This window comes from Hippocampus comes, unplaced genomic scaffold (assembly GCF_001891065.2).
Source record: "Hippocampus comes isolate QL1 unplaced genomic scaffold, H_comes_QL1_v1.1 scaffold117, whole genome shotgun sequence".
Lineage (NCBI taxonomy): Eukaryota > Metazoa > Chordata > Actinopteri > Syngnathiformes > Syngnathidae > Hippocampus > Hippocampus comes.
The window spans coordinates 516,098-541,301 of record NW_017805225.1 but is presented as its reverse complement, the minus strand read 5'-3'; the positions used below and the strand labels follow the sequence as shown (position 1 = coordinate 541,301).

General features: G+C 46.4%; 1 protein-coding gene across 10 annotated transcripts in view; it reads right to left on the bottom strand.

Annotated features, from left to right (window-relative positions):
- The window catches only part of ctnnd2b (catenin (cadherin-associated protein), delta 2b), a 68,692-nt gene that overhangs the window by 2,897 nt on the left and 40,591 nt on the right, over nt 1-25,204 (bottom strand). For 4 of the 10 annotated variants that reach the window (XM_019869321.1, XM_019869323.1, XM_019869330.1 and 1 more), the window contains 19 exons: nt 22,124-22,275; nt 21,881-22,054; nt 20,885-21,030; nt 20,199-20,443; nt 19,566-19,697; nt 18,016-18,313; nt 15,958-16,014; nt 11,308-11,440; nt 10,131-10,344; nt 6,791-6,977; nt 6,268-6,385; nt 5,877-6,059; nt 4,691-4,864; nt 3,917-4,067; nt 3,270-3,537; nt 2,342-2,435; nt 2,108-2,234; nt 798-926; nt 78-154 (listed from right to left, as the gene is read on the bottom strand). In XM_019869321.1, the coding sequence (XP_019724880.1) occupies nt 78-154; nt 798-926; nt 2,108-2,234; nt 2,342-2,435; nt 3,270-3,537; nt 3,917-4,067; nt 4,691-4,864; nt 5,877-6,059; nt 6,268-6,385; nt 6,791-6,977; nt 10,131-10,344; nt 11,308-11,440; nt 15,958-16,014; nt 18,016-18,313; nt 19,566-19,697; nt 20,199-20,443; nt 20,885-21,030; nt 21,881-22,054; nt 22,124-22,275 (3,059 nt within the window). The remainder of the gene's footprint in view (nt 1-77; nt 155-797; nt 927-2,107; nt 2,235-2,341; nt 2,436-3,269; nt 3,538-3,916; nt 4,068-4,690; nt 4,865-5,876; nt 6,060-6,267; nt 6,386-6,790; nt 6,978-10,130; nt 10,345-11,307; nt 11,441-15,957; nt 16,015-18,015; nt 18,314-19,565; nt 19,698-20,198; nt 20,444-20,884; nt 21,031-21,880; nt 22,055-22,123; nt 22,276-25,204) is intronic. The other 6 variants (XM_019869322.1, XM_019869324.1, XM_019869326.1 and 3 more) reach the window with 6 other exon arrangements.

Genomic DNA, 25,204 nt, shown 5'->3' with positions numbered 1-25,204 from the left:
GGTGGGTGCTTGTGGCGATCAATGTAGTTGAATGATTTGTTTTCATCAGCGGTCCTCCCATGAAAAGGCGTTTGTACCTGGTTGTACTTGAGGTCATCGGTGGGTGACACATAAGCTCCTCGGTGTAGAGTCGAAGAACCACTGGAGAGCGGACCTGTGGAGACAGCGATTAAGATCCTCTCGTCGATGAACCGTTCACGACGGCATTGCTGGGCCGTCTCAAAATATGTCTTTACCTTCCCACTATCCTTTGTGAATGATCAAACTAACGTCATATAAAAGGCTGCGCCCAAAAACGAGGCTGCGGTTCTCAGATGAGCACCAGAGGTTGTTGCTCATTTATTTCCCGACTCTCCGACATTCAACGACACCCACTGCGGTCTTGATGTTAGCAACAATCCCAAGTTAGCAGCATTCTAATTTCCTGCACAGTGGAGGGCAGAGATGAATTTGCCATTGTCATGATTTGGTCGTCATAAGAACGGGGAATTCTGTTGTGCTTCCTGCTCATCATGTCAGTGCACACTTGAAAACAAAATTTTGTTGGCCTGTACAAAAAAATAGATCCCGGTCCTGGATGATTGGTCAGCCATTGCGGTTGCATGTATTTTGACAATCTCCAAGACAACCAAAACAAACACGGCCTCCTAGGTTGATTCCAGTGCTCATGCATCCATGACTGACAGTGGGCTGCTTTATGCATTTATTGATTTCCAGGGACTGGAATCCCCGGCGGCAACCCTGAACGCAGTTCACATTACAAGTGGCTGGAAAATTGAAAATGCGATTTGGCCTACCCATGGCGGCATCCTTGCGGGACGTGTGTTCACCCTTGTTCCCGCGGTACGTTGCATTGCCGGTCAGCTCATAGTCTTTCTTCCTCTCCTTCAACGCCATCATATCCCTCGGTGACGCTGGCGCACTTGCTGTAACACACACGGAATGTCTTGAACCATCGTTCCAGCATTGGTGGTGGTTGTTGTTGTTGTTGTTTTTTTTTTTTTAAGAGCAAAGCACATAGCAATTGAAGCTCTTTATGGAAGAAAGAGTCATTTTCCTTTATGTGAACCACACTTACTGCCAGATTCACTTTCTTTGGCAAAAAAGAAGTCGACGAGCCTTTTATGTGTTGATATTCTGTGAGTTTGTTCCATTGTGTGATTTTAGGTGAAGCTCAAGTCCTTTCTACCCCAGTATTTTCCTTCGTTCATAATACACATGCACGTTTGCATGATTGATCTTTTTTTCCTCTGCAAGCCATCGATCATTTTGGAGACTCTCATTTAACATTTATCAGAAGCAATCAAAGGCTTCCCATCTAGAGACACACGGCCGCTGACGCTCGCATTCACACCCCGCGTGCAACCGAGAGGGTTGGAGGCCGCAGGATGAGAAGAGAACCCACAAGAGACCAGAGGAGAAATGTGCCAAATCTGCTAAGTGGAGGAGGTGATGACAGGGCCGTCTCCAGAAAGCAGTCAGCGCCCTCGCGGCTCATGCTTTCAGTTCCCGGCTGGGAACTTGGAATTGAGGCACTTGTCTGTCTTTCCGGTGTGCTCACTGAAAACGTGGAAATTGATTTGACCCTTTTGACATCATTTGTGTTATTTAACGCAGGACACTGACTATAAAATACAACCATCATATGATGAATCAATTTCTCATCAACGGGTTGGGTTGTTTTTTTTTTTTGTCGACAATAATTGGCTGTTGAGCGAGTACTGCGCAATTTGACCGCCAACGTCTGTTTCCATGCTGATAAAAAATGACAAAACAACGCTAAAAATAAAGCTCAAATCCAAACAGTGTGAGCGAAATGTTCAACAGTCAGATTTTTAAAATGTCCTTCGACCATAAGCCCCCGAGGTGCTTACGTTTGTCAATTCCACATTTTAGCAATTCTAAGGCAGTCTTCGGGCCCGATATCGTCCAACCTCTCGTCAACGTACCCCGTCGGCAACATTTTCACCGCGACAACGTTATTCTCGAACGAGGTTCGAGTGTATCTAATCTGAATCGATCTAGAAATCCAATCTGATCAACAAACACTTGGTCTGAGATATGGAGCCAAGGACATGTGAGGAAGAGAAAAAGGATTCACGCTCACCTGATCGATGGTTTGGTGAGGTCCGCACGGGCGAGATGGACGGCGTACGAGAAGAAGAATAAGGCCGCTGCCTGTCCCTTTCTATTGTGGAAGAAGAGCCGATAAAGTGGTATTGCGAATAGCCGTCCTGGTGAGAAGGACGAGACAAAGAAAACGTGGGAACAAGCGTTCGCGGTGAATGACTCCGTTTGTAGCGAGTGGAGGAAAATCAGCAAATTAGACCACTGGATCTACCTTTTTGTAAAGGCTGCGCAGGTCTCGGTATTGCCACATGCTGTTCAGCACCTGAGATGCCGCTTTCATCACTTTGGGACTATGTCTGGGAATTCAGCAGAGAGGAGAAAAACAAGAGAGAATAAAGCCAGTCTGACTTTTGTAATAAGGGGAGGGGGTTGAACGATTGAAATTATTATCTGCGCTGCTCATCCAACAATTTTTCAATGGCCTTACTGGTCTCAGGAAATGCCATCCAGTTTTGTCGATCCTATTATTTTGGATGATTCGATTGGACATACTGTCGATTGCAAACAAAAAAATCAGGGCTATTGAGTCTATTTTCTTTCATTTGAAAATTCACCGTGACACCAGGGTTATGCACGAATTGGTATTGATTCCAAAGAGTTGCCAATTGGGCATTGAAAACAAACGCCAGAACGGGTCACAGAGTCCAAGAGATGAGAGGAAGCGGTTTTCAATTAAAAAGGAAAAGCTTTCCGTGGGATGATACGTGCAGGTGGAGTCTACTCTGCGATACGTTTGATTGAGATCAGTGAAGACGGCTTTTGAAAAGTACAATGAAGATAAAGCGCCACAAAGTTGCGCTTTTTTTTTCTGAAAAGTGCACGATGTGAATTCATTCGAATGTCATTGGCGGACTTGAACACAAATGGCGAATGGAGATTTTGGGTGCGAGTCCAAGCTCTACATGACACATTATTCTTCTTCAACCTTCAGATCAAAAGTTACTTCAGTGAAAAAGATGTAAAAGCAAACATTCTTCTGTGCAAAAACCAAAGGCAGCAAAAAGTACACATTTAAAACCAGCTATTGATGATACGAGGCCAGAAAGTCAACGACAAACCTCATTAAAAAACAAAAAACAAAAAAACAACAACAACCTATTTCAATGTGCTCTGTGTCTTGGGAATAACATTGCACTTACTTGTCTCCTTTGCTTCGGGCGACACCAATAAGCTTCTCTATGCCGCCGGCGTCCCTCAGGGCCTTGGTGTTCTCCATGTTTTTGGTGATGACCTCATGCAGAGCGCAGCAGATAGCTGTGATCGTGTCGTCTGACATGGTCTTCCCCAGCAGAGCACAACTGTTGGCACCGCCACCGCCGCCACCACCGCATCCTCCGCCACTACTACCGTTGTTGTTGGTACTGCCACCGGGTAACCGGTGCACCAGGTCCCTCATGGCATATTTACCTGTTGTCACAGTGGGGGAAAAGGGCGCAATAAGTGGGACTGAGGACTGAAAGATGGAAAGCAAACTTTCTTCATTCCGGAAAGAGCAATTTTTTCTCAGTTTGAACGCCTCCTCATGAATTGGAAAGATCCCTTTAGGTTGAAGGTTTCTTTTTTTCCAGACAGTGGTCTTTTTTTGGGAGCGGGTGGGGTGGTGGGAGAGAAAAACTCTTACCTGGCTGACAGTTTCGGCTGTTGCTTCAGCCTTCGTCGGCGCTGTCAATACTTAGTGGTGACGTGTCTTAAAAACAGCTGACGGGGTCGGGAAACCTTCCAAATGAGGATCCCCGACCCGGTCAAGGCCGCGCTCCAACCCCCCTCATTTCGGCCAGTCACTTACCAATAAGCTCCTTATTTCTGATGTCCAGAGCCATGTTCCTCAAGGCAGTGGCAATGGCACACACCACTCGGTCATTGTCGATCCTCAGTAACTCCACAAGGATTGGAAGGCCCTTCTCTTTACGCACTGCGGCCCGGATATAGACCGACCACTGGATGGGGACAAAAAAATGAGGAAGACGGTCAGAGGTGCACACAGGGATGCTTTTGGTCGAATGTATCACATTGTAGTGTTATATTAACATGATGAGACAATTTTACACTTCTGAAATAATGATGAGAGAGCACCAGTAAACCACCACTTTTGCCATTTATAGGAACACAAGTGAAGTCCAAATACTGTCTCGTCATTTAGAGCATGTGCAGAAAATGAAGACAAAATGAGCTAAACTATACAAGTGTCCTTTTTGGACTCCAGAGCCGTATATTTCTAACTTTCAGTCAGAATGGACCTCGGTGGGCCCTTTGCCACTGCGCTTATGCTGGTGCTCGTTGCGGGCCAGTACCCAGGTGAGCACCACTTCATTCTTTTTCCACCGGCGGAATTGGCTCGAGCTCTCGCTCCGGTGATTGAAATTGGTGCTGAAGATGGCCCCAATTATTGTTTGGGGCAGAAGACTACATCAGAGGGGCGGGCGTCAGGGGACGGTGGGCGGGGTTATCGTGACGATGGCAGATGTGGAGCTTATGGAGCCGTATTTTCCCCAGTGTGTTCGACAAGGGAGCTTTCTGGCTCTCTGTGGATTTCAATGCACACGTTGTTTGGAGGTTCTACCTTCCAGCTCCCAGCAGCAAGGTTTTGCAGCGCACCGGCTGCTCCCTCCAGGGTGTCCGGGTTGGAGCATTCAGACAGCAGGGTAAGGTAGGGCTTGACGATACTGGGATGCCACAACATCTGAATGCCTTTCGGGGGCTCCGCCAAGTCTGGAAATGGACCGACACCGTCCCACTGGGAAAAATGACACAGAGTTAAGGCGAGATTAGCCATTATGCCTTTTTTTTCCCCACATGTCAGACTTTGTCAACGATGTATTTGTTTATGCATATTTATGATTTGTAGTGGCCCTCCTTTGCCTCCCTGCGGTCCGCCATTGTTGTTTTGATGATGGCGTGAGTGAACACTGTGCTGTGACTGTGAACCAAACTGTGATCTGGAACATTTATATCCAGCACTTCCTCCCGTGTAAGCGACTTCTCGACTGTCCTGTATCCTTTTTTTTTGGAATTGCCCCCAGTTATTCGGAGAGGAGGATGGGCCCCCCTCCAATAAGAGCTCCTCGAGCTACTTTGTGCTAATTGGCTACAGCTGCACTGGAGTGGTGACACGCGGATGTTGTAAGATATGAAAGCGAGGAGTTTGTTTTCATCTTTTTAAACGTGAACATCGGGTTACTTGTGAGATCAGTTATAACCCCCCAAAAAACGTTGAGGCTTTGCTTGACAAATGCAAGTTAAAACACCTGCTTGGATATTACCGTTTCAAAGTCTCATTCTGTCTTTGCTTGAAATGAAAAGGGCGTGAGATTAAGACTAATTGGCGATTCACACACCGGATATGGTGGGCTCTCCACTGCCGATGTTCTCCAAGTGGAAAAGATGTCTGCCACTCAGCCAGAATGTGCCTCTGATTGCTTATTATCAGCATGCACGAAGATGGAGCACCAGATAAAATAGCTCAAATATCGCACTTTCTCTCATAAAAGTCGATTTGTTAGATATTTCCATACACAGAGTGGGATGGGAGTCAAACACACCCCGATTGTAAAGCGGTACGATTCGGTTCGATAATCCGATAATCTTCTTGAGTTCAGCTGAAATGCAGAGGCATACCTTGCCGAGTCAGCCATTCATTTCTGGAAGTCAAGTGTAGGTGAAAATGGTGTTCTTATCACGATTGTTTTTGGGCCAGCAGATCTCGCCCTGAGTCATGACACCCAATAATAGCGAATGGAGCGCCTGACCTGGTCATGCCCCTTCTTTTTCTTCTTCTTTTTGCCCCAGCATCCTGAACTTTCCGCGTCCTTCCCACCAGTGTCACATAACAGGCCATCCAGCTCCTCAGAGCCCCCTTGTTGGTTGTGAGACGTCTCTGCGGCCAGACGGTATGACAAGTTCCTCAGGATGCACACGCAGTTCTCCACAGTCTGATGGAGATGAGTAGAGAAGAGGAAAAAGTCACGACTGACAGAAAGGTGCAACCCAAAAGGAGGATGAATGGCGATCAAGCGCAGACAGATGGCGAGCAGGTAGAATGATGCTGAGTGCAGAGAGTCTTACGGTATATTCATACAGTGGATATAAAAGTCTACACACCCTTGTTCAAATGTGTGTGCGTGTGTGTGTGTGCGCTACCTTGCTGTCAATCTCACTACTCCCCAGGGCAGTCTGGATGACGTACAGTAAAGCATCTGTCAGACCCTCGCACTCTCTCATCCTCCTGCGGGCCTCCTCACCTGCAGAGCTCACATTGCTGGCACACGCACACACACAAATACCAAAGAACACATCACCCACACGAACACGAATAACACTCCGAAGCTTTTAAACGTCACACTCTTGAACAAGAGAAACGAATGAAGAAATGTATGTGTGGGGTGCCAGTGTGCCATTTAACCGTTTTACATGTGTGAAATTCTCCCATCCTCAACACTCAATAGGCTTAGTTTTCATGCGTGGGTCCTTGCCACTGGATTCTGTGCTTTGTGAACTGGTCGACAAACTAAACAGCGTGATTTCAAAGGAGTCACAATGTGAAAGATCCACCCACCCATTTTCCGAGAAATAAAACGCACCGTCAAGTGACGCTGGAACAAGTCGGGCATGCTCACATTAGGCACGCGCGGTCAAGACAGAGCGTTGTTTTCGAGTTACTGACCGGAGGCAGCCGGTGGCATTGCGGAGGACCTGGGAGGAGTGCAGATGTAATTTGCGGTCTTCTTGCGTATGGGGCGAGGTATCCCAGCCCGAGTGGGGGATGATCACAGCATTGGTCAGGACGGCCAGGGCGTCCTGGATGATAGGCATCTTCAGGGCGTCGCATGACGACAGGTTCCACAAGACACCTAAACGAGACCGACGAAAAGTCAGTGGAGGAAAAACAACAAGAGCCGAGCCGACGGTGCAGTGCGATTTCGAATGACGAGGAGGATGTGTTTTTCTCATGGGGGGGTTTTATGTGAGCACTATTTCCAGAGATTTGGTCAGATTATTTCCATCCCGTCATTTATTGCCAAAGTCCCGTGCAGAAGATGGATGAATTTGAATCGAGTGTGTGTTATTGTTGGGACGTATGGAAAAAAATTTTTTTTTTGCCATTGGCATTAAAACACATGCATCCATCCTTCACAAAAGGCTATCGATAACTTCACGTCCTTCGGGCGCTTTTCCTCGGGTCAACGATCTTTTCCCTTATTACCGTCATATCAGCCGTGCCAGCGAGTCGAACAACATGGCAGAAATTTACGGCAGCCGTTCTTGTTGACCTTCGGTTTGCTGAAGATCAGCGGCCGTATCTGAGGAATGCGCCCGTGTAATTGGATGTTGGAATGTGTCCATCCCTGCTCACGTCGGCATGAAGCGCTATCCTTCTCGATAGCTTTAATTACAACCCTCAGAGATCAATGTTTGGAGATGTGGCAGTGTCGGCGGTCGGAAGGAAGACGAAAATGACTCGCTGCTGTCTCCGCAAATGATAATGAGCTGCGCCCGTGGTGTCTTCTCTTGCGATCACCTCATCGCGGAAGGCAAAGCGACTGTGAGGGGGATGCTACCAAACGGGTGCGCTAGCTCTGCATTTGGTTGCTTTCCAGAGTCCCGGTTGGGGTCCCTTTTCCAGGCCAGAGTAAATTCTTTGTGCTTTTCTTATCATGAAAACTGAAGCATTCCGGTGATGTAAATATCATCCCGAGTAAAATCATCCGCTTGGCCGGCCTCTTTGCGATTGTGCAATATGACATCATCCGCTTGAGGAGAAGGGCAGAGTGGGTCTTTATCTTTGATCGAACACGTTTGCACCCGCCCACACACGCATGCGCGCGCGCACACACACACACACACAGGCAGTGATGAAGGGGGTTAATTGCCTCAGTCTTACATCATGAGTGGCAGCAGGAGGTTACAAATGTGCCGTAGTATTGAGAGAGGGGGAAATGAAGATGTTGGCTGGCTTTCTTTTGTCTCTGAAGCCGTCCCTCAGCTTTCATTTGGGCTGTCATTCACTCCGCAATCTCATTTCTCCATCCCGCAACAGCGCATTGCATCTCTTAAGCTGACTATTGAGATTTGAAGTTTCTTTGTAGGCTTTTTGCACGTCGGACATTTGGCGTGGCCACCATTTGTCATTTTGATACGACGGGCGGGAGTCTGCGCAAGGGAAATGTGTTGAAGCTATTGGCTCCCAAATGCCTGCTTGTTGAATAGTGGCGTGGGACCCCCCCCCCCTCCCCCCAAATGAAATCAGTTTAATTGCCATACTTCAGGGAGGTTTGGGCGTCATGTGTTGAAAAACCGCTATCGACGGGCCCTCCAACGTGTTCGGCGACGGGGGATCAGCAGTCAAGTGCGAAAAAAAGATCGACATCATCAGTTTCCGAAGTTCCTGCTGACCAAATGATGACCTTGGAGAGCAAAGTCTCGCATGGTTTTCACCAGACTTCTCCCTGATCAGCTTTGTTCTACTTGATCCCGAAAACTGTTTAATGGGATTGAGGTCGGGGTCCTGTGCGAAAAGGCCTTCCTTTAACTTTTCCCGCAAATTCTATTCTCCATTGGATCTGGCTGAGATAAACAATACAACTTTGCCTAGTTATAGGGTTTCAGGGAAATAAGGGGTTTATATTTGAAAGGCTAACAAGTTTAGCTTTTTTGTTGTTTTTTTTTTTTTTTTTTTTTTTTGCGGTGCATCCATCATCTGTTTGGTGCAGCTGACATTCTTGCATTCCAGCGTGACATTTCTTTGATGGTGGTAGAATACCAAAGTAATTACTCACTGAGACTGGCTTGATGAAATTTTGATGAATTGATGGCGGCCCATCGGTGCGAGTTGCCTCCTGTAATGGAAGCGCCGCATCTTCTTTACTCCACACAAAGGCCGGATGGCTGTTTTTAATGCTTACTTTTCTTAAACGCGTCGTCAAAATCAGCAGCATCTCGTTTTGTGTTTTTAATGCCGTTACGCTCTCAAGTATCCTTTAGGAAATGAGCGACCCCACCCTGGGGATCCTCACGCTGTGTCTTTCGTTCAATTTACCCACTGCAGGAATGGGAGGAATTGTCTTCTTTTCTGCATCGTGATGTCAGGTTTCCCAAGGACACCCGCAAGTAATGTACGCACGCTGCCGTATGTGGCATCGAGCTGCTGGTGTTAAAAATTCGGAGATAGTCTTAAAAATAAAAAAATAAAATGTTAAAAACGGTTGTGACAGAACGCCTCTCTTTGATGACTGTACTGTCAACATTTTGATAGTGTCACACCCGATTGTGTGTCGAGCAATTCAAACTTTTGTTACTTTAACACGGATTGGTCTGGATGCCTATTGACACTTGGCAGGTGTTAAAATGAACACCTTGTTGGTTTTGAATTAACACAGCAGATGTGCAGTTGTAATCAGCTCAGCTCATTTGCTGCTGCTTCAAGCTGACAGTATAGCTCCCCAAAACTTCACATTTTGTTCTGAACAGGAAACAGACCTCGAGATGTGCAACAGAGATTGGAAAACAGAGGTCATTTTCCCTGCTTGGCGCTTTTTTTTTTTTTTTTAATCTCCCCCCCGTGCTGTGTACAGTATGTGGGAGTCGGGCAGCTTCCCTCCCCGCTGGGATCCTGATTCAAAATGCCCAAAAGAGGAAGACATGATACTGAAGAAAGGCACAGTTGATACACAAGATGGGAAGGTGCAGGGCATAGTGGAGAACGAAAAAAGAAAAACTCTGAAGGAGATGTAAGAGTCTGAAAGAGATAGTAAGACACACACAGTTCCAGTCCAAGGTGAACCGCTATGGAACTGAATGCCAGAATCAAATGTTTGGACGTGTGGGTACTGAAAATGAATTCCCTACTAAATACATACATACATACATACATAAATACACACACACACACACACACACACACACACACACACACACACACACACACACACACACACACACACACACACATTCCTGCACACGTCTATGTGTCTGTTTGTGTGTGTGTGTGTGTGTGTGCATGTCACCTGTGAGGAGTTCTCGGATCTCAACATCTGTGGTTTTCCGTAGCAGTCGGACCAAAGCCGGGATTCCTCCACAGTTTTTGAGTGCAATCTTGTTGTCGTCATTAGCCTTCCCGTAGACCAGATTCCGAAGAGCTCCGCAGGCGCTGCGGTGCACGTCGGTCATACGATGGTCCAGCAAGTCCACCAGAAGCTGGATGCCACCCTGTCGCCGGATCTGAGGTCAAGAAAGGCCAAAGAAGATTGAATCTTGGCATTGCATCTGTCACGTGACTATACAAAATATTCCGACACCACTAACCACTGTGTGAACTGAAAAAAAAAAGCCTCCTGCGCCCGTCGCCCTCTCGGTCGGGCATCCGTGACAATACATTTGCTTGGTGAAAACAAAGCAAATGGTTCGTAGGTGAGGAGCAGTGTTTCTCGGATTCCAAAATATAAAATGGGCATTTCATTTTAAATGACGTGAAAAGACCATCACATTCCAAAAAGTATGATTTCCCCCGACTCATGCTGTTCCACGAGCACTGAGATCGCCCCCGCCGGAATGAGCGGCAGAAGCGCCCTGCAGCAACCCCTCCCCGTGGCTATTTGGGGGATGGGGAGAGACACTCACACAACAGAATCTCGGCCGCGGCTTTCTCGCTGGGTTTTTAATGCGCGCTGGCGGATGCTGTTTGGAGAAGCACGCTCGCCCCAAATCAATCCCTTCGATTCATGGGCGGGGTTCAGACCGTGACATCAAGTTGCATGGAGGCGCATGATGGCGACAGATGTTTTCCAAGGGATCCTGAGGGATGAGCGTGTGTTGATGTGTGTTTTATGTTGCTGAGATGCATGTAGGTATGTTGTGCGTTGTGTCATTGGAACAAATGGTGTTCAACGACGACGGACGTGTGGACGGTCGAGGCTGTTGAACTTTGGCCCACTGGTCAAGTCTTTCTAACTGAGGAAGAAAACCTTTAGGAGCACTCGACGACTCCACGGATTGCGCCTATTGCCGGTTCTTTTCGGAATGTAACCCCTGCGATCAACGAGGGTTCACTGTAATGATGTTTTTTTTTTTTTTTTTTTTTTTAACCACGAGACATTAAGCTTTTTGCTGCTTTCGTTAAAGAAATACTACAATTTTAAAAAGTAAAATAAAAAAAAACGGTTTTGGGGAACGTCGAGTCAATACCTCACACTTGATCTTGTTGTCTCCGAAGCAGAGATGCTGGAGGTAGGCGGCAGCGTTCGACTGAACTGATGGGAACTGATGTTGTAACATTTGGATCACTTCTGGCAGCTCTGGATCCCTCCAACCAAACTCCCTGCGGGGCGACACACAGACAACATGGCACTCCGTGTTTGTCCATTATTCTTCTTTTTTGAGAGCGGGTGTCAAACTTGAAAGTCAAAGTTGTTCCACAGCAGCAAACTGTTTCTGCCCCCCCCCCCCCAAAAAAAAGTTGTCTCTTGACATTTTGCTCAGACTTCACAGTTTTTCATGACAAACTTTATGCCTTCAGGTTGTCCGTCTCGCCACATTTCTCGACCATGCCTGCGCCACGGTCACATGGGGCTTGTCGATTCTGCGAACCGACGAGCAAATTCCACATGAGCAAGTCCTGTCGGGTGCAAATGAGACTTTGACGACCTCCATTAGCCACATTTACTTTAGTTTTAGCCTGCCAAAGGTTTGCTTAATGAATTTGCTCACAGGCACAATTACAGTGCATATACACACGCACACATACACACACACACACACACACACACACACACACACACACACACACACACCCCGCTAAGGCCTATAAATATGTGAAGGCGCGTGTGTGATGAAAGAAAGACAAATAATTAATGTGAGAATGATGTGACAAGAGAGAAGAAAGCGAAAGTGAGACATGAGAGGGGAGCTCGGGCTGCTCAGATATTGACAAGCTTCCTTCTTTCGGGAGATTTATCAATCATCGAAAGAGATAAACGCCTCCAGTTTCTTGGGATCCACTGGAACTGGATGGTTCCTTTTTGTTGCAGTCCATGCGATTCGGCATCGGAAAGTTACGGACCAGTGGACACAGCGGAAGAACGAGATTTTGCCATCATTTTGTCTCGATGACAATGCGCCAGGTCGGAGTTTCAGTATCTGAGTGGGTAATACTCCGCCGCAGCTTGACTGATCTGTAAATGTTTCTGAGAGTTCGAAAACGTTTTGGTTGTGCGGACAGACAAAATATATTTGTCACTCTTCAGTGTAAAGCGACTGACTCGCATCGTAGTTCGAACGCGGCATCGGACAAATCCCCGTGGACATGCTGGCGTTTGAAAATCTGAGCGCAGAATGCAATGCGGACGCCACGAGGCAAAGTTTTGAATGCAGCGAAGGGAATGATGAACAGTTGCCGAATGCCATCTCCACATTCAGAACCACCCCCAACCCCCAAAAAGAAAATATTCTTGTGAGGTGACCATTTTTCAAACAGTTGGTTGAGGATCATTCATGTGATGTCTTCATCAATCAGTCAGAGAGAAGAAGAAACTATTTTTGCCCCTAAAAAGCATTTATCTTTATTCACTGCGGGGTTTTGAAGATTCATTGTGTTATTCTTTTCATCATAAATGGTTTATTTGTGTCTTCCACAATAAAGTTCGACAGTCCACCCTCCCTTCTCACTCTGCCCACCTTCACTTTTTTTAACTAACCCTGTGGCCCATGTGAAATGTTCTTTTTCTTTTTTTCTTTTTGGGAGTGTCGCGGGCTGCCAGAAAATGGACGGCGGGCCGCAGTTTGAACCCCCCGAGGTAGTCCCTTGAGGTCAGATTTGATTTCTCAATGTTAGAGCCACGAATGAAAGACTTCACTTGGGGTGAAGCAGATGTGCTTCAACACACGGCCTTCCTTACTGTCAGAAATGAAGCAGAATAAATCTGCTCGCGTGACTGCACCAAAATCTTGAAATGTTGATGGCAAGATGAATGACCTCATCCCCGATTGTTTCACTTCAAGGGACATTGAGCCAATTGCCAAGTGATCTGTGGTGCTTACTTGTTTTCTTTTCTATCAGCTTTTGTGGGGACTATAAAAATAAGCTTGTTTTTGTTGAACGCGGAGCCTCAATCTCCCTGCCGTTAAGCCCGCGGATTTCTCGACTCCTAACAAAAGTCGGACTCATAAGCGGAATGCAGTCAAGGTGAAGGAAAGGAGATCGAGAAAAGAGAAGCTGAAGAACTCTTTTTTGAGAAAGCAATGTTTTTCCCTCGGCAATATGCCTACATAATACATCAGCGTGTGTGTATGTGTGTGTGTGTGTGTGTGTTTGTGTGTGTGTGTGGGTGTGGGTGTGTGTGCGCGCGCGCTCGTGTGTGTATATCACCAAAGAGAGCTTAATGTTTCATTTAGCAATTCAATGAACTGGGACAAAGTAGTGACGGACTGTCAATTCACTCGTTGTTTCCAAGCAACCAGGTGGGCTGTAAATGTGTGTGTGTGTGTGTGTGTGGGGGGGGGGGTACGTATGTGTGTTGACGCTAAAATTCAAGATGTCAAAATGCAGGACACCCAAAGCAGGCCGAGACGTTTAGTGGGAGAGGATTGTCTTTCAGGCAGGGGCGGCGCTACGGTATTAGCTTGCGCGTGTGTGCTTGCGTGCGTTTGTGTGTATGCGTTTGTGTGTGTGTGTGTGTGTGTGTGTGTGTGTGTGTGTGTGTGTGTGTGTGTGTGTGTGTGTGTGTGTGTGCGTGCGTGTGCGTGTGTGTGTGTTCCCATGACTGACATCTTTGGGTAGGAAGGGTTGATGACTCATTCCCTGAATGAATAGGTGGAGCAAACATGCACAATAAAATATAGAAAGGCATAACAAAAAACATGAAACAACACCGTTTTAGCGGATTATCTACAAACAATATTTGGAAGTGATCGACTTCGAACTTGGGTCAATTGAGGTTCAAGGGTTTTTTTTTTTTACTGACCATTTGAATGATGAGTACTTGGAGAAGTGACTTGAAGTTTTCATCCAGTGAAATGGAATTACTTGAGCGCGCAACGTCTATTTATATGTCGATTGCCTTGTTTTTCTTTGAGGACTCATGAGAAACAGCAGGCCAAACCCTCCAATTTGAAACAGTAGCATCCACTTTCACATACGGATGTCCAACACAGAAGATGAGGAAAACCAGTTTGTGCTAGCTAAGATGTGACAGCACGCTTGATTAACTGACATAAACCGCCACACACTGAGGCTGGCACTGAATAGCACGTCTGCACAAACACACACACACACACACACACACACACACACACACACCCATAAAGAGAACCGAGACGCACACGAGCCTGAAAAACAATCAAACATTTGGCTGCGTCAAATCAAGTCGAGCACAAACGTTTCACTGCTTTAGCAACAAATCATACATAAATGACAGGATAGCGTTTGGAGTCAGTCGCTGCCTCAGCACCAAAGGGCCTCCTTGAGCTGCCAGAGCGCAATCGATGGATCGACAAATCAATCGCTCAATCAGCAAACCAACCCATCATCCATCCATTTATCCATCCGATTATTTGTCATAACTCAGTGACGGCTATTCATTCTGTAAGAAGACACCAGATAACGTATACGGGCCAAATTGGAGTGCGTACAACAAAATGAAAACGGCTGCCTTCGTTTTTTTTGTTCTGTTTTGTTTTGCTTTGGAGTTTCAGAGCAAAACTAAATCCGGATGCTAAAATGGCAGCTGAAGAAAACGTTGTCAGCGTCAATCACACAATAAACTCAGAAATGACAAGAAAACACAGACAATGAGAAAAGATGGGGGTAAATCAAGAGATGAAAGACACGCGCATGAAGGGAGTGGGGCTAGCAGGACAGCCGAAGGAGAGAATGAGAAATATTGATCTCAACAGAGCTTCTGCTCAGTCACTGTTGTACAGTCACAGTCATTGTTAGAGTGTGGGATCACGCCACACGGTGGCACCGCTTTAATTTACGAGATCAGTTGGCCACCTTTTTACAGAGGTTCTCCGTGGAAGAAAAACTTTCCTCGCGATCATTGCGAGGGAACGCAAAGTTGTTTTTTTTCTTCCATGTCGCCTTCAGGACCCCGTACCTTTTCCTTGAACTTCCGGAGAACACTTTTTGTTTTTGTCACGGACTCGGTCGGGTATAGCTCACAAGTATCGTGTGGTGAATCAAAGGAACTGTGATTTTGTTGAGAATAAATTCCTCGGCGCAAACTTTTGAGCCAAGGTGGAAGCCAGCCGTGGACTTGTGCTGCCTGACAGCCGAAGGAGAAAAGACTTTTCGGGTTTCCGCAAACAGCTGATAATTCTCAACAAAATAACTGAAAAAAAAGTGTTCTTCGGAAGTAAGGAAAACTGACATCGTAAATCAGAGAGGTGCCACTGTGTGGCGGGATCCCGTACTACAATAATGGACCGTTACCCTGTCTCCAAATGTGAAAATAACCTCGTTCGTTACATATCTAATCCCACGATTAAGATTCGATGGAGGTATTTGTTTTGAATTATTTGAAAAGATCCCGTTTTAATCCCGAGTAATTTTAGTGGGCAGAAGGCGTTCTCCCAGTGTCATGTCGCGCCCCAATTTCGTGCTGAGGACGAATCATCATCTACGGTCTTCAAGTGGAAAGTGGGCTCATTTAAAGGCGATTCCTGTTTGACATTCTGCTCTGCAAAATGTACATGGGTGATGATGCAAATGGAGATGTCCCATTGACCACCTGTGTCTGTGTCATAAAGCGAAAATGGACAGATTCAGTGAATGAGACAAAGGTAAGATAGATGAACAGAATGTAGATATAAATATGTAGAAATAAATAGTAGGATTACTTTGTCATTCTTTGCTCGGCTTGATTTTGATTCCACACAAGGAATTCGGGGTCGTACCTATCGAGGTAGAGAGAAACAAGAGAGAGGTATATGTTGGCTGTCTGGCAAGAAAAGTGGAATTGTCAGTGCGGTGATGATTAGTAAAGCGACTCGACTTGACTTTCTCTCAGCATTTGGTTATCAGGCGGTGGCGGAGGAGGTGGAGCGCATGCACACAGAGCAGGTGGTGGAGGATGACATGTTACGCTTGTTGTTGTTGTTGGCTTTTTCTTTTTTTTTTCCCACGTTAACGCTTGAATGGTGCTACCCCAAAATGCATTTCATTTGAGGAGCCATGAACAAACTTTTATACATTTTCCCCCAAAATTCTTTCCTGTGAGGGCCAAATCGCTTTTCCCTTCTCTGACGGGCCGGGGTCAGTTCGTCACAAAAAGTGCGATGATCGCAAAGGTGTTGAAAGATTTTTTTGGTTTTCCAAAAAGCCACACATCACCAAATATTCATCTTTTCGGGGATCTTGACAGGAAAAAAAAAAAAATCAATGGAATCCATTTTTCTCTGACCTAATCTTTTCGCCATTATTAATGATAATACGTTTTATTCGTGTAGCAATTTAAAAAACACTCAAAGGCACTTTACAAGATTAAAAGACAATTGAAAAATTTTGATTCGAAAAATCTGCTTTATTTGACTGAGGCGTGTCCAGGATTTTTATTTTGTATGTTTTTTTGAGGGAGGGGTTTCAGATAGGGCACAGACCTATCTGAAACAAAATGAAATAAAATGTCACGTTCTATGCATGTACAAGTCTCGATCACGTGGTAAGACTGAAAAAAAAAATGAGAATGCATCTCTGGTATTTTTCAGGGGGCGGGACAAAATGCAGGCCGTAGTTTGGGGACCACCGCCCGAGACCATTAATGGGCCCACTGTCAGTTTAATGTTGTTCAGTTTGCAGATTGTATTATCTCCCCGCGCTACTTCAGTCAGCTGTGACTATTCATTCATCCCTTTGCCACATCTTGGGCACCTGACTGATGACGACTGTCAGCCTACATGTTGTGAAAATGAAGCGCGCAGCGCAGTTCTCAACTAGATGTGTCATATCAGTGCATACAAGTGGTTGTCGCGAGTGACACGCCGAAGCAAACAAGACACAATGTGGGAGCCCAGAGAAACAATGATGGCAGGAGGAAAGGGCAATGGCGACAACATGAGCAACCCCTTCGAGGGATAACGCCCCATTAGAAAGAACATAATGGTGCAAAAAAAAAAAAAAAAGAAGAAAAAAAAAGATGGTGGGTCGAGGCTGACATTTCGCACGCAGGAACAACTCGAATTGGCTTTTGTCACCATTCGACGGCTTGTTTGTTCAATCGTTAGGAAATTGAGAGGAAACTCCCAAACTACAGCTGTATCTTGGACTTGTTTGCGAATGAATTCTTTTCTTTTTTCTTTTTTTTTCACACTCTCAATGTCTAAAACCAGACCTGCTGTTTCGTCATCAACCATCTCCCTCGTGTACACAGTTGTGTGAGATCTGGACATTCCTCATTATCAAAGAAAATGCTCATGATAAGAAAAAAAACCCCAAAGAAATTGGACCTCTGCCGTGTGCAGGTGATCTGTCATGTCAAGCAAATTAGGACAGTGAAAGATGCGGTGTGATGTGTGCATCAAACTAAAGCCCAGATTCAATTTGAATTACGCTTTCCCAACAACGTCTGACAATTATCTTTTGAGGAGCTTCAACAATATGTCTCCAATTTATCATCAGGGTCATGTCACACCTACAGGTCACGTAATCACTTGATGAAGTTCAACGGAGCATGGAGCGCAATTTGGCTATTTTGATCATGCGGGAATAAAAACGAACTAAAATTCAGTTGGGGAGGGCGAAGTGCAAGAGGCGAAAGTGGCCCAATGTTTTCTGGGGTCTTGATACATTGGATTCTGTGAATCTGGACCTCAGTGAGTTCAGTGAGTGAGAGTGGGAAGGGAATAGAACGAAGTGCCTGATCAAAAAGCCAGAGCTCATTCCAAGGGAAGCGAGCTCACCTCGGGTCCTTCTGGATGCTGTCCACAGACGGAGAGCGGCCCAGGGCCGCTTCGGGAGGGAGAGCCGGGCCCGACTTGCTGTAAGGCGACTCGGTGGACGGGCAGAACTGCAACGTGCGGTACGGGTTGCTGTAGTCAGGCCCGCCTCCCGTCGCAAAGCCGCCTCTTTGGTAAGTGGAAGCGGCACTCTGACTTCCGGTTCGCTGCAAGGGGATTGGATCGACACCGGGGGAAGGTGGGGCTAAAGTGTAGGGACAGAGCAGATAGTTGAGGACCTCTTGGTACAGTTGGTTCACCGCTAATGTCATTGAAGAGGAGCAGAGTGGAGGAAAAGGACGGTGTACCAAAGTGCCAAAATACAAATGGTAGAAAACAACACGGAAGAAAATAAGTGGAAAGGGAAGAAGCAAAACAAACAAACAAACAAAAAAAAAAAGAAATCATAAAAGAGCAGTTGTAAAAACACCATATGTAAATATGACAGTGGAAGCATCTGAACAGATGGGATGACTTCAGAGCGAAAGCTAACTCACCAAAAGAATTCATTTAGATTAAAGAAAACACAAACCACAAAACAATCACAAAAGAATATTAGAAAACATAAAGCAGACAGTCGAGACAAATGAGACAGATGCATTAAACCAATGTTGCGTTATTGTTTGTTCCCCATTTTTTTTAACTCATCTTGCGGCCCATGTCAAATATCATTTTTAGAATTAGTTCTTTTTTGTTGTTTTTTTTGGTCATATTGTGGCCCATCGAAAAATGGATGATGGGCCACAAATGGCCCCATTGCCGTAGTTTGTAGACCAGCGCTCGCCAACCGAGCTCGCCAACATGGCAAACATTTTAGGAGAAGGGTGATTTATCTTTATCGCAAAACACCCAAGCCAATGCCCGGAGGATTAATTTGGATTCATTGTCAGCCTTAAAACGAATTCTCCACCAGACGGGGAAAATTTGCCACCAAGACCCCAATTAGATTTGGCCACCACAATCAGATGAAACACAAAGATTTCTTCAGTAAAACATCCCGAAGAAACAAACTCCTACACCTTTGCGAACGTCCTGAGTGGGCGCGTGGCGCCTCCGTCTCTGATCGACTTCAATTCCCCACTTTGGTGACACGATCATGTGATGTCTTAACAGTAGTTTCTAAATTTGGATGCTTCACCGAATGGTGTGGCTGGATATAGAGCGGAGCTATTTCAATCTTTTTCATGTGCGTTACCAGAGAGTTTGATGCCTCGCACCGGCGGTCCGAGACAGTTTCCTTTTCTGCATCCCCCCTGGCAAGTTTTCTGCATGTCACGTGACGAACGTCGCTTCATGTTGAACACTAGCCCGATCCGTGTAGGCTGTGCAATAACAATAGAACTCTCTCTCTCTCTCTCTCTCTCTCTCTCTCTCTCTCTCTCTCTCTCTCTCTCTCTCTTTTTTCGGGTTCACAATTCTTTATGCTGTATTTAGTGGCTGCATGTTGTGGACTCAATCCACCCGTTTGGTTTCTGTGTGGACTCCACATCCAGCAATCCCACATTTTAGCTCACCTTGTCCTCTGAGGTTGGGTTTGGTGTAGACTCTGTCTTCGTAGATGGGATCGATGTGATGCTCTGGAGACTGCAGCGGTCGCAACTCCGAGCCCAGGTGACTGTGCTGGCTGCTGTAAGAACCTCGGGAGCCTGTGGCACACAGCCACACCATGAAGGTTACAATCAAAGGGAGGATATGGAGATGCAGCTCGTATTTTAGTGCACCTCTTTGAATTCCCCTTTTCATCTTTGTTTATTGTGTCCAATCTATATACCGGTACTCCATGTAGATGTTTTTTTTTGTGGGCATATCTCATATTCGGGTCTGCTCAATAGTCGGCAAATGACGAATGTTCTTTTTGTTAAAGGTAACACGTTCAAAGAGTGTGCACATAAAACTGGGACAGAGGTAGCAACAGTCATTCCTCCACATCGGCCATCGTCGTGATAACCCCGCCCCGCCCCCTGACGTAGTTGCTGCCGGCCAAGTTCTGGGGCCAACAAATAACGGCGGGCCAGCTTTAGCATACCGATGCTAAAGCACCAGAGCTCGGGCCAATTTTGCTGGTGGAGAAAGAAAGAACTGGTGCTCAGCTGGGCACCGGCCCAGGAACGAGCATTAGCATAAGCGCGGTAGCAAAGGGGCCATACCTGCCAGGCTCCCGGGCCTTTTCAGGGTCGCGTTGGCGAACAGCTCATGGGAAATCTTGTAGGTTTCTCCTCCGATGTGATGTAGCATGCGCTTGGTGGGCGACAAGGTGGCGTAGCTGCCCACGACCGAGCTCAGTTGGTGGATGGGCGATGACGTGTGGTTTCCTCCTGATGGGGCCGCCATGGAAAGCGGGGAGGAGGGCCCGCCGGCACCAGGTGGCACCATGTTGATGGGTGATGAGGTGCTGCAAGGAAAGTTCCTTGAACATTTCGAGCCGGGCACTACATTTTGAGATGCTAAGCGAATGTGACAAGGTTTTGATTGAATGAGCTCTCATACGGGAGCCGAATTAAAAATTCAGCATTTCGCTGCAGTCATGTTAAAACACTGCCTTTAGCTTGACTAAAGCTTGCGTTTTGCAGTGGGTGAGCACTGCCTCACACATCACAGGTGTTTGGTGACCTCATTTAGTTGCAGTTTTTCTGCCATACGCTTCTCCACCACCGCCTGCCGCAATTGTCCAATGATCAACATTGTTAATATTGGCTCATTAGAATGCGCAACCACATCGATTGTGGTGGTGTTGTGTCATGTTTTGTGCAACGGGGCAGGCAGAATGCTGCGGTGTGTACACGAAACAACAGAGTTTATTCAAATCAGCTCGGGAGAATGGAGGTGAGCCAACCTGTAGGACTTGGCAAGACGACTTGGGGACTGTTTGGGCGACGCCACCCGCTGTAGTGTGGCATAGCTAGGCATGTCGGAGGACGCCGTCCCGAGACGCTGCAGCTTGGTCGGAGAGCCCACCGCCTGCAGAGGGGAGCTCACGCGCTGCAATCGAAAGGTTGTGCGTCAGTCAAAGCAATGTCACGAAGCGGAACTATTCATCGAGTCCGCGTCGTCCGTACAGAGATGAACCGTGCCGGGGACCGACATTCTGATGTGCTACTGCAGCTTGATGATAAGCTCCCCAAACAAATGAACTGACGTGATTCCGCAGAAGGAACGAGCCCCCGTCGGATGCTCCTTCATGCATGCATGTGTGACTTTAAAATATTTCATGACAACAATGGGGGCGGTTTGAAAAGGATGCTCGTCATGTATTTGTGAGTTTGCATCATGGGCCGCCGAGTAATGAAATGCAAAGGGCAAACACTTTTATACCCATGAATGAAATCCCGTATTTGCTCAAATGATCTTTCACCACACTGCATATTATTCTGATGAATAATGTATGATATTCGCCCGTGTAAAGACTATGATCACGTGAACAGTTCCTCACAGTATGACCAACAAATAGGAAACGAGATGGGTAATATACTTTCTTTGTATCTCTACAAGTGTTTATCTTTTCAACTGACCACTTCTACAAGATCGGGTCCAATTACAATGACCTGTCACCGGTGAGCTATTTTCGGACCAGTGCCCGTGTGCTCATGTGGTCCTTGGGGGCTACCCGGTGCACGCCGGCGCATTAGTGACCCCTGGTCTACATGCCGGACCGCTGAAATGCACGGAGGACAGCACAAGTGCCATTCTACAGAGACACAGAATCTGTCCTTTTTATGAACCTGAGGAGCGGAGTGCATGGCTTGCCGTCGGTTTGACGGGTTGTGTCATGCTGCGGGGGCTGTAGAAAGCACACGGAGGAAGTCAAGCATGAACGGGGAGATTTCTGTACCTGTGCCGGCAAGGTGGCGCAGGAGTAATACACGGATGGTCCAGCAGGGGTGGGTCCGCCCTCGCTGGGCATATGGAAGGCGCTTCCCATGGCCTGTTGGGCAAATGAATCTCTGTGGGACTGGGAGGGCGAGTCCGTCGCCATTAATTGGGCGGCCGCTCGGCCGGATGTCACCTGGAGTGGACAACGTGCGCAGATTTAAGCGGGCGGAGGGATGGAAAGGATCGCAGCGAGTTTGCGTACCTGGTTGTAGCTGTGAACGGCCCCGCCAACATGTCCGCCGCGACCCGTGACTACTTCGCCGAGAGCCAATGCTTGGTTACTATGGTAACCGGCAGCTGCATAGGCATCCTGGTTGTTGAGCTGCAGAGCGCTATGAGAGAGAAGTCCTTGTCCTGAAGGGCGAAAGGCAAAAACAGAAAAGGGAAGAACATCAAAACGGAATCATTTCAAGAAACATGTCATAACGAGACATTAAAGCACATTGTTTTTCTTTTTTCTATGCGGGGGGGGGGGAGACAGTTGAGTTAGACAGATGTTAGGTGATTTTATTTTATTATTTTTTGTTTTTTTTAGCTTGAGAGTCATGAGTTGAAAGAAACTTTTGATCATTGTCAAAATCCACATTAAGTCTGGGCTTATCTCCTGCCATGTTGCTTTTATATAAGTCTTCTCAGAAGGTTTTTTTTTTCCCTTCTTTTTCTAATTATTATTATTCTAAAACTGACTGTGTAAAGATTTATTCTGCTCCTGGCCTTCGAGGCGTTCTATAACCCAGTTTATGTCCCACGTGTTCCCAAATGTCTTTATTTATTTTTATAGGAAAAAAGTGACAACAGCATATGTAACAGGATCGGCTTGAAATCGCCGTTGGAAAAAAGTTTGAAAGCTGGTCTGAAACAAAACAGCTCGGCGCCCTCTTTTACCTCAAGACAGCCATTTGCTTTTCATCTGCTGTGTTATTCTATCCTCTCATGCTCCGTGACCCGAAAAGGCTCCTGACCTGCTTTTTAAAGTTTCCTTTTCGAGCTCCTTTCAGCCTCTCTGCAGCCGTCTTACTTGACGACGCTTCACCTGCCGTTGTGCTTTCTGCCCCAAATCATTCGAATACCAGCAGTAGGTACATACTTTAAAAAAGTCTATTACCGAATGAGAAGAAGTGTTCTCGTTCACTTTGCATGACATTCATAAGGATGTAAAAAAAAAAGGTCTCATCTCCTTCCCAATCGTCATTAATCTTCTTTTTTGTTCTATTCTCTGGAGAGTTGCACGCTATCCCGCGACACCGTTATTAAACGTAGGCTGCTATCCGCTATTTTCTCGGACTACAAGATTATCCGATAATTCCCAAGCGGGGTGCCATCAGAAATCATTTCCACCTCGATTGTCTGATAACTAGCCTTTAATTATACAATCTACGCTGGCTGTTATGTTCCGGAATAATCCGGATAGGGGTGTGATGCCACAAATGTAGACAAGGATGAGATCTTTTTTTTTTTTTTTTAAGATAAGACCGACAAAGTACAACAAATGACGCTGGTTCCATTCACCAGGAAAAACGAGACAAACCAAAGGACAAATGTCAACGAAGCTGCTTGTGATGAAAAGACAAGAAAACCCAGAACGCGTACCATACAAACCAAGAATGAGAATGAAACAAAGGCTACAAGCTAAAACAAAAACGGTGGCGAGCCTGCATCCCGACAGAAATCTTTCCGAGACTTTTATAAGTCGGTTGGCAGTAACTAAGGTTCCGTTTTGGGGAGTTCTTCCAGACTAGTCTAATGTGCGTGTGCCAAGTATGTATTCATCATTGTACGTAAAATATCATTTGCAACCTTTCCAAAGAACCGAAAGGGACGTTTGATGTCGAAATTATAATTATGACCATTGAGAATGTGTCATGAAGAACCGTACAGGATGCACAAAAGCATTCTACACTCGAGTAAACATTTCCCCAATGCTTCTGCTGGCTGCAAAGCCTGCATTTCCCCAGGTGGATCATAAAGTTGAAAATCAACTTCAATGAATCGTCAGAGGAGGAAAGCAGCAGCTAGTGCAAGAGCCAAAGCTTTCCCATTACTCTTACTAGCTGTTAAATTTTTCATGTGTCCTTGATTAATTCACTTTTGGGGATGATAGTAATGATGTGTCCCATCAAGGACTTTTTAATTACAGACATTGCTTTTTTGGGGGGGAACATACAGCAATACGCTGCAGGATTAGAAAGAGGGACTCGGCGCAGCAGCTACTGGATACCAAACTGAGATCTGTGTCTCACTCCCATACGGCCCTCTGCCACTGCGCTTGCGCTGGTGCTCGTCCCACCAGTAAAATTAGCTCGAGCTCTGGTGCTTGAAACCGTCGCTTAAGCCATTTGTTGGTTCCAAACTCTGGCAGCAACGACATCAGGGGGCGGGGTCATCGTGACGATGGCAGATGTCGAGGAATGACTCCCCGGATAGACGCAAGTTTTGCACAAACTGGTGAACTGCTGCACGATGGGGTCGCACCAGAAGTGCCCAGCAAACATGCCATCCCCTTACTCGCAGCCAGCCTCGTCATCATCTCCAATGATGAAGAAAAATGAAGCGTTTGCTGATTGCATGTCCCTGACTCTTATATACTACATACAACGTTGCCTAGCAGAGGCTAACAGCGCATTATTATTGTTGTTCATAGCGCAGCCGCTCTTGGGTAAACGTCGACGTGAGCAGTGACGTTTGGACATTTACGATGATGTGATGACATAGCTCCTACTTGGCTCTTTGCCGGCGGGAAACCAAACACGTTCTTCATCAGAACTTGTTAAGCACCAACTAAGCACGGTACTATTGCCCACGAGTGTAAGGTTAACCGCGATCCCCCAGAATCTTTGAGGGTCTGCTTGTGTACAATAGGCATGGAAAAAAAAAAAAGGGAATAATTGTACAGGACGTCACCGGAGGCTAACTTGAATTGAGTGACCCTGGAAATGCATTTTGGCAACATGCAGCTCGGGAAAAGCCAAAGAGTCCTTATGAAATACATTGAAAGGCTCCTGTCGAAGCGAGTGGACGTGTATTATTTAGCAGCAGTATGAGGCAAAGGAGAGCTGGATGGAGTTTACTAGGTCAAGGCCTTCCTGTCCAATATCGAGACTCATGTCGGGCCAACAGCCTCTAATGCAATTCGTGCAGTGGAAGACTTGGTGCCTCAGCTGAATTCGCACTCGTGCACTCAACCTGGGTCGGCGTCTGCAGAGCCAGGGAATGTTCTTTTGTATGCCACTTTGGGTGAATTTCATACGGGAGTGGATCCTTTGGGCGGGGGGGCCTCATAAAT